The sequence below is a fragment of the Schistocerca nitens genome, chromosome 8 (assembly GCF_023898315.1).
Source record: "Schistocerca nitens isolate TAMUIC-IGC-003100 chromosome 8, iqSchNite1.1, whole genome shotgun sequence".
Lineage (NCBI taxonomy): Eukaryota > Metazoa > Arthropoda > Insecta > Orthoptera > Acrididae > Schistocerca > Schistocerca nitens.
The window spans coordinates 214,631,046-214,640,690 of NC_064621.1; the positions used below are offsets into that span (position 1 = coordinate 214,631,046).

Below are 9,645 nucleotides of genomic sequence, written 5' to 3' on the forward strand. Positions count from 1 at the left end.
TTGGATACGAACTTCGAATGATGAAAAATAACAGTGTACAAAGCTATTTTCAAACTCAAATCACCTTTTACTGTATTTTTGTCGATGTTAACTGAAAGCAGAACCCGAAAGCTATGCTAGTTTACATACCGGATGATATTTCTGACTCGTTTACACACTTATACAAAATTTCATTTGTAAATACAAACATCGTTTGTGCTTTGTCAAGAAAAATAAGCATATGAACCCACAGAGCCCTACGAGCTTCATTGATCGGAAATCTGAAATAAAATAAGAAGAAAACAGTTTCACAAAACGTAAACAAGGCCGCACATCTCATGAATATAAACGACAATATTTTACGAATGGGGCCACTTACGCATGGAACGTGATTCCTTTTAACTTGGTAGCACTATTCCAACGGTTAGTACACCCGTAAACAACGCAAACCGGAATTTTAAAATGAAAAAACCTCCAGCAGCTCTAGACAGTAGCACAATCGGAAACGAGTCTTCTGACCAAACTGCAATGGCGGAGCTCGGTTTCTGTCGGCTTCAAGTTTGTGACGTCATGGCATCTCCCCTCCTTATACCTCCATGAATAATTCTCATTTTACTGAGAAATACATCAATAAGAAAGCTCAAAGAAGTATATGCTCTCATAATTAAAGCGTACGGGCAATTCTTCTGTCATCTTATATAAATACATATATGTTCATAACGCTTCAGAATTCTATGAAATTATAAAACCGTCAAAGTTGCACAGAAGCTTTTTTAAAAATTTAAACAGCGATCAGTTTTGGACTTTAGTCCATTATTAAGCTATCCACATAAGTCCTACCATAACACGGCAATGTTTGCACGCTGACTACATTGCTTGTATGAGCGGCTAATTGCAATATTCTACTTACATACGACAGTACAATGCTGTGCTCACTTTTTTTGAGATACCGCTTACGGATCTAGCAATTATTTGAGAGTAAGTGTTGGCAATACTGCACATTGGTTACTACTTTGTTTTCCAATTTCCACTCATGTAAACTTTGGAAAATGTGATCGTGCAGAAGAACGTAAACATAGTGTTTTGAAAGTGTTATGTGATCAGAAAATGGAATTATTTGGTGCTTTGTTCTTTTTGGCCAAATGTTTAGCTATTACATATGGGGTAATTATATTGCTGTGTTGTTCATTGTTGTTTTAATGGGTTTTTAATCAGTGTTCTGAAACATTTACGAAATTAAATATTATTTGATACAGTTTCAGTCAGGAGTAGACTATGATGGAGTATTAAATGTGAAACTGCGCCATGCTCTTGATCACGTTCCTAGCCCAGAGTTCACTGATCGTGGTGCAATAACGATACAGAGCATACGAACTGGAGCTGTTTCAGCACAACAGATTTCCCTTTCTGCATTTGACAGACAGAAGTTGAAGGTTTGCAGAAACTTGCAAGAGTCTCAGACTAATTACAGATCTTGAGTCATATTATTACAACTTCGATATCATTACGATATTTTGAAAGAAAAACATTCTCATTGTTTATTTTGTTGTAGCACCTGGCAGAAAAAGACGTCTTGTACAGGCTTAATGCAACCGTTCGGACTGTGGATGGAAAGGAAATTTCATTTTTGACATTTGTGAAAGCTGTAAGTAAATGTGAATTTATAATGCTGCTATGCTCCAGTTACCCTGAAACTATACTACTTGTATCATTGTAATTTTTTCTGTAGATTAGGGCGAATAATTGAAAATGGATATTTGGATGTGTCCCCCTTATCTACAATATTTTTATGTTAACTTTTAGTGCTCTCTGGTGGAGTCGGGGCTCTCAGATATACTAACAGTCTCACTGGACCATACAGGAATGCCTGTTGCTGTGACAGCAAGTACTATATCAGATGGGTGCCATGGAGACCTAGAAATTATTGAAGATCTACGCAACTTTAACACCAGTGTATTTGTCAAGCACATGGAACAGGGACCTGTGTAAGTTTTGTATTTCGTGTTTACTATGATTGTGTAAGTTATACCTATGTAATAGTATTGTAGGATGTGAGGGAGGATGCTTTCAAAAATTTCTGAAACTGATATCTTAAAGCTTAAATTGAAATTGCACTTCATAAAAAGATGTAGGTTGTTGCAACATATGCCATAAAGTCTAGCAAGGTCAGCGATGTCAGACCAATATCAATTAAATCGGAATGTAAGTATGTGGATGTGAGTTTGAAAAATCAAGAAATGTGATTATGAAATGATGGTTGCAGCAACAAACTGGTCTGTCCATTTAGGTTTATCTTTGACAGTGTTAGTTCCATGTTGCACACTTTAAACCATGCTTCATAACTGCACCAACCATCACTAGTTTGTCAGACTCCATTGCTGCCAACATTTTCTACATATTTAATAGGCTTCTTAAAAACCAGGAGTATTTCACACTACAGTGGAAAGTTTGATCACTATTTTGATGCATATTGTTTACAATGTAGGCAACATATACTATACATTAGTTAAGTTAGGGAAAATATAACTACCTTCAGGTAGTGAAATTCCAGCTGCTGCTAATAGACATATAGCTTTCAGAAGTAGGTTGGTTAAGGGTATGTAGGAGGACAAGATCTTTCAAATCGCAGACCGTCCTCATGACAGGTGGGACCCTTCCAATCTGAGGCCTGAGTGATCTGTCCTGCCTTTCAGATAGCCCCTAACCTATCCACCTTCCCTCCTTGGTAAAGAAACTTAACAATATAGTATTTCCTAATTTTGTATGTGACTATCCACATTAGCCTAACTGGAATTTTGCCTTCTGAATGTAAGTAATATTAGTAATCGTGTATCCTTGTAATGTTACAGAAAAGTGTAATCTGGTAGTTTAATCAGTCTCAGTATCTCCCTGCCACATTAGAATTTTTGGCTAATATCAAAGATTGTGATACCACATATTGGCTTTGACCTGTGCCATCTTCAAATTGATGCATACGCCTATGTAAAGTTTATACAATATGACAACCATGGAATCACACATGACACAAACAAACAGACAAAAACAACACAAAAAATATTTAATTGCAGAAACTATCAAGTCAAGTGTGTGAATTAGGGCATTACACACAGGGACAAACTAAATGTACAACAATCCAAATTATGAAGACATACCAAGTGAATACTAATGCAAAAGAACCAAGTGAAAACCTCAGCAATTAACAAACCCCCCCCCCCCCCCACACACACACACACACACTAAAAACAAAATAAGCATTAACGAACAAGGAACCTCACCTGATTGACCTCCAAATATTGTCACACCAACACCACCACATGTACTCATTCTTTGTTTGAGAAGCAGTGGCTTTGGTCAATTTCGGAAATTCACCATGCTGCACAGACAATTGATCATAAAGCCATATAACTCGAGAAATTTAATTGTTGCAGCTCTACCTACGACTAACTAACTGCTAGTATATTTACACATAAGATCCATACGTAGTATCAAAAATGAAAAACACAAAAATTAAGTTTCAAACCATTAATAATACAATGAACTAACAATTCCAAAAACAAATCATTAGAAACCCAGTGCTCAGTAACATTACTCACAAACAATTGAGAAGCATCTAAATCCCACACTGAAGTGTGTAACCGCTGATACCAACAAGCCATGGTCCATTTCAAATAGCTGCACCACAGTGACATCACACTACACAGTTATGTTACAGGTCATTAAATAAATTATTATATCAATACAGTTCCTTCAGGTGACCCATCCAGTACTTATGTACTGTACTGCATGTCATGTAACTTCTCTCATCCTTTGTGTGGTGTGTTCAGCAACTTCATAAAGTACAGGGGAATGTTTTATTTGTGGACCGGTTTGAATGTAAACTGGCAGGAATCTGCACAGAGTAAACTCCTGCTCTTCGCTCCTATGTCTAAAGCTTTTAAAAACCATTGTGTCAGTCTTGCAGTGTCATCTTTCTTATACTCCTTCCCCTATATTTCAGTGTATGATTTCCATGTCCCTTTTCAGTTGCTACCCTGTGTTGAAATTACAAGCCTAGCTGTCTTAAGTTATGTTTGTAAATATATTTTCTTACTTGATACACCAAATTCCATAAATTATGTTTATGTGGTCATCATTGGGTAAATTTCAGTGTTATTTAGAGGAAAAGTACATATTTAAGGTTTGTATTTCTCACTAACTTAGGTTACAGATGACCCTCTTTCCAGTGACCATTTCTACCTCTGGTTCAGTCTACTGCTTGTAGCAATCTTCAAAAGGAAACCACTGAGATGGGTGATCAGCAGAACAAACTGAACATGAGGACAACATCTAGGACTGGTTGGTGTACATCTTCCCTTCCACTGATTTATACACGCCAAAGACACCAGGTCTTTGTAGGAGGCATTACATCCCTTTGTGAAGTGTGCAACACTGCTCTACATCTGAGGCTGTGCATGTGACTGTGTAACAATTTAAATACTGTGCAACAACAGAAAATCCTACAACTTTTGCACCATGAGAGCCAAAGCTCAAGGTGAAATAAAAAAAAAAAAAAGTGATGATGGTGCTTCCTTTTCACTTGCTCTGTAGAACTATGGGAAATCAGGGGATTACTTACAGCAGTGTGCTGAGGCAGGAATGTCTCCAAACATCATCTGGAAACATTGGCAAAACACTTTGCAATGGCTACTGCTACCACCAGCCAGATACTTGCAGACAGTATTCATAGTAACCTCAGACTTTTTGCAGATGATGCACTTATCTATAATGAAGTAATATCTGATATAAATTAATAGAGGGAAACATTCCACGTGGGAAAAATACATCCAAAAACAAAGATGATGCGACTTACCAAACGAAAGCGCTGGCACGTCGATAGACACACAAACAAACACACACACACACACAAAATTCAAGCTTTTGCAACAAAATGTTGCCTCATCAGGAAAGAGGGAAGGAGAGGGAAAGACGAAAGGATGTGGGTTTTAAGGGAGAGGGTAAGGAGTCATTCCAATCCCGGGAGCGGAAAGACTTACCTTAGGGGGAAAAAAGGACGGGTATACACTCACGCACACACACACATATCCATCCACACATATACACACACAAGCAGACATAAGCTGCATAAACGTTAGTGAGATCGTGATAAGATTTCAAAGTGGTGCAAAGATTGGCGACTTGCTTTAAATGTTAAAAAATGTAAAATTGCGCACTCACAAAATGAAAAAATGTATTGTATGACTATAATATCAGTGAGTCACTATTGGAATTGGCCAACGTGTTATACCTCAGGCTGTTGATAATATGTAATTACCATTTTAAGGTAAATTACCTTGATATCTTAATGAAAAGGATATTCAGTTGTATATTTACAAAATACATCTGTTATGTTCAAAGGCACACATATAGGGGAAAAGGGGAAGGGTGCGGTCCACCCCTCCTCCTTTCCAGCTGTTAGAGAAAGGAAAATGTGTAGTGTAATCAGGTGTATTTTCTTTCAAGAAAATGATTTAAACATTAGTATTACATAGGTTTTTTAACAGTTTCTGTACTGGAACCTTTTTATGGGTACCTTACAAGTCACCATTAATCCTGCAAAATTCACCAAAAAAAGTGCAGAAGAAGACGCGCAGTGAAGATATTATTCAAATGGGTCAGGAATCGGTAGATGTGATGTACGTGTACAGACAAGCAAATGAGTACAGTTTCAGAAAAATTAATTGATTTATTCAAGAGGAAGAGCTTCACAAATTGAGCAAGTCTGGACCTTATGCATGCAGTTATTCAGCTTGGCATTCATTGATAAGAGTTGTTGGATGCATTCCTAAGAGACATTGTGCAAATTCTGTCCAACTGATGTGTTAGATCATCAAAATCCTGAGATGGTTGGAGGGCACTGCTCATAATGCTCCAAACGTTCTAAATTGGGGAGGGATCCAGCCAAGGTAAGGTTTGGCAAACACAAAGACAAGCAGTAGATACTTTCACCATATGCGGAAAGGTATTATTTTGCTGAAGTGTAATCCCAGGATGGCTTGCCGTGAAGGGCAACAAAATGCAATGTAGAATATCCTCAATGTACTGCAGTGCTATAATAGTGCAATGGATGACAACCAAAGGGGTCCTGTTATGAAAAAAATAGCACCCAAGACCATCACTTCTTAGTTTCGGGCAACATGGCAGGTGACAGTCGGGTTGGTGTCCTATTGTTGTCTGGGATGTCTCCAGGCACATCTTTGGCCTGGAATCTCGTTGACTGGAGTAAAATTGTCTTCAGTGATGAGTCCCACTTCGAATTGAGGTCCGATGACCAGCAAAGATATTTCCGGAGACGATATCGCTCGGGGAGCTAATCCAAGAGCTCTATTAGTGCCAAGCCAAATAACTTTTTGCATAAGGGCCAGAGGTGGACCAATGCGTTATTGGCCTGCTCAATTTGTGAAACTCTTTCTGTTGAATAACTCATCCAATTTTTCTGAAATTGTTATCACTTGATTGTCTGTACATATAGATGCTGGTCATTGGGACTCAGTTAGTTATGGGACACATCAGTGAAGACAGTTCTACTCCAGCCTGAAGACATGTGGTACAAACTTCAAGATTCTGTTAAATGTCCGACTTGCTCCATGAAATACTGGGGAAGAGTTTTAAATGTACCCCCTGGGAATCTGAGTCAGTCATGCTTTTCGTTAGTGACGAGACAGTCTCTCATTCCTGTATCCTTACTATAACTTTCTCCTCATTTTATCCAGTGTTTCAAAGAAGGCTTAGAATAACGATCAGACTTGTACAATTAAATTTAGGTGTGAATTGGTGAGGGGATGTGAATAAGAATGGGGGATACTGAGCGTGACTTTTAACTAAGATTATATTTTATCCTTTCTTTAAGTTTTAGACATGCATATCTATTTCAACAAGAGTTGTTCATTCATTCATTCGCACGCAATGCCCTATAAATCCCAGCATGAAGGAGAACCTTCAGGGATGTGGGGACAGTCAAGATATAGTAACAGACAGGAGCAACCACTGCTTTTTTTTAATGTAATTGTGTAAAAGTTATTTTCTTCAGTTGTGGTGTTTGCTTTTCAGGCCCGATACTGCTACCTACATACAGAAATTGGAGAAAGAGAAAGAAGCAAGAGAAAGAGGTGAAACACAAGACAACCGCTCTTTCCTAGCAAAATATGTAAGTTACATGAAGAATTTCTTCTGGACGTTGCTTAATTTTGTCATTTATGTAATTGTGTGTGTATTCTTTTTTATTATCCAAGGAATGATATTTGGCTGGAGGTGAATTTTGACGTTGCAGTCATTTTGTTTGGAAAATTATGCATTGTTTCTGGTTTTTAGTTATCAATTAATAACAGTTGATGTGTTTGAAAGCGTTTCATATATATTTGGTCTTTGACATAGACGTGAAAAAAAAAAAAAAAAAAAAAAAGAAAGTGATAGAATTAGTTTCATTTGCATTGTAATGTAACATATTAAAATGACAAATATATGTAAACTGTGTTACAACCAAAAGCCTTATCTATATTGAAATAAAAATTCACATGAGTAAGTGAGAAAGTTACAGAAAGACAGAATGGCTGGCCTTTTTGAACATATTTCCAATATAGTGAGTTAATACATTTAAAAGGGAAAAAAACTAATCCTAGCTTTTGGAACTATTGGCTCTTTTCCTCAGGGAGGAAAGAGGGATAAGTTAGGGGAGGTTATGAAAGGGGGGGGGGGGCGAGATCATGGGATGATAGGGGGACCACCTGCTGTGAGTACTAGGGAAGACCATTATTTTTTCCTTTCGTCCTCACAACTTGTAGGTCTTGCTCATCCTGGGGTTTCTGCCCTTCCTTCCTAACCTCCCCTGATGTACCTTTCTTTCCCCACTGGGGAAGGAAATAGTAATTCCAAAAGCTGGGATTAGTTTTTCATATTTAAATGTGACTTTCAGCAGTATTGGAATTAATCCACAAGTACTGGCCACCCATTCAGTCCCATTGTTATTCAACATACTTACTGATTGGTTTTCTAAACCACAGTTACACAAATATTCATATTTGAAACCCCAGTGGAAAAGTATGTGAATATAATATACTGACTTGCTCTTGGCATGGAGTTGATAACATTAAATTAAATGACTTAGAATATCATATCGTGAGGAAAATTTTCTAGTTAAGTGAATAGGTAACTATTATTCTTAATAGTGCTTGTATTCATGCCCAAAACACAAATGTTTTCTGCTTGACGAAGATCCAACTATTGTTAAAATTCTCATTTATTTAAGGAGTTGAAAATTTATCTCTTGATTTGGCTGTTTTCTGTCATTTTATTTTGCAGCAGTGAACAGTTATCAAGTAGTACCTTCCCCTTCTCCTCCTGTCTCCTCAATATGATTGTAACTTCATATTTACTCTGTATTCTTTCACACATGCTTTAAGCAAACATTCATTCACAGTTCTTGTACTTTGATGTTAACAAACTATTTGATATAGTACTTTGGCCATGTAAATTGCCCACAGAAGTATCAGGTCATTCATAATTTGGTTTACACACTATGTTTATCTACTTGTATTATAAGTGCATGTTGTATGTTTCAGTGGATGTACATAGTCCCAGTGGTGATCTTTGTGCTGCTGTCTGGTGCTGCTAACCCTGAAGGTGCTGCTGGCGGAGGGGGAGGTGGTGGGGGTGGCGGCGGTGGTGGCGCTGGCAGGTAGATAGCTCAGGTGCAACTTAATCGCCTGATCCACTGCCTGGTTACAGCTGGACTAACAGTTCACTGGCTTATGCTGTATTCGCTTTACCTGACGTTGTACAATATGATTCCGTTTCGTTCCTTAAAGTGTGCTTTTATCAGAGGCTCACAAGTAAACTATTTATGAACATTTGATGAATGTTGTGAAATCACATTGAATACAACTGTTGATACTTTTTATGTTTGCACACAGTCATATTACATTGAATATGATGTTCTGTTATTATGTGCTCAGGTTTTCGATGTATGATTGTGGTTCTCACTTATGCCGTCTAATAGCAATACTGTAACTGGTGTAGGCTTGTTGCTGCAGAACATTGTTGAACGCTTAAGCTGAGACAAAATGTGACTTTTTCTATATTTAATAATTTAGAATGAAAATATTTATTGCACTGTTACTGAAAATATATTTAAAATTGGAAATTTGAATATTGTTGTGTTGTATATGATTAGTAGTAGAGAAAATAAAACTGAGCTATTGAGTTCACCCAAAAGTGCAGATATATTTTAGGGTAATTACTAAAGCTAGTCATGTTTTAGTAACTGCCCAGTACTCTTCAAATATTGAAAAAATATGGTTGTTTCCTGTCTCTGGAAGTGGATGGATGTTTATTGTATTTCATAAATATCATTGGTACAATTCTATGTCGCATAATTCAAGAATTGCACATTCCAAAGACAACATGCGATTCCTCCCTGCCTCCCCCCCCCCCATTCTCTCTTCCCCCCCCCCCCCCCCCCATCCCTCCCATTTCCATCGCCTGGAAGTTTGACTTCGTAGTCATTATGAATATCTTTAATTTAATTACCCCAGTCTCTTCAGCTCTGATATTTTTGCATTTGATATTACTGCCGTAACATGTTTGTTTTGTTACTGCTTCATGCTTGCACTGAAGTATCATTTTAGGCATTGC

The 9,645-nt window shown here is 37.5% G+C and overlaps 1 protein-coding gene across 1 annotated transcript; it reads left to right on the forward strand.

Moving 5' to 3' along the window:
• The first annotated feature begins 985 nt into the window (after positions 1-985).
• Positions 986-9,371, forward strand: LOC126199064 (ER membrane protein complex subunit 10). Its single transcript, XM_049935777.1, has 6 exons — positions 986-1,143; positions 1,236-1,412; positions 1,532-1,624; positions 1,783-1,964; positions 7,066-7,162; positions 8,574-9,371. The coding sequence occupies exons 1-6, from the start codon at positions 1,087-1,089 to the stop codon at positions 8,691-8,693; spliced, it is 726 nt and encodes a 241-aa protein (XP_049791734.1). The 5' UTR covers positions 986-1,086; the 3' UTR covers positions 8,694-9,371.
• Positions 9,372-9,645: the final 274 nt, after the last annotated feature.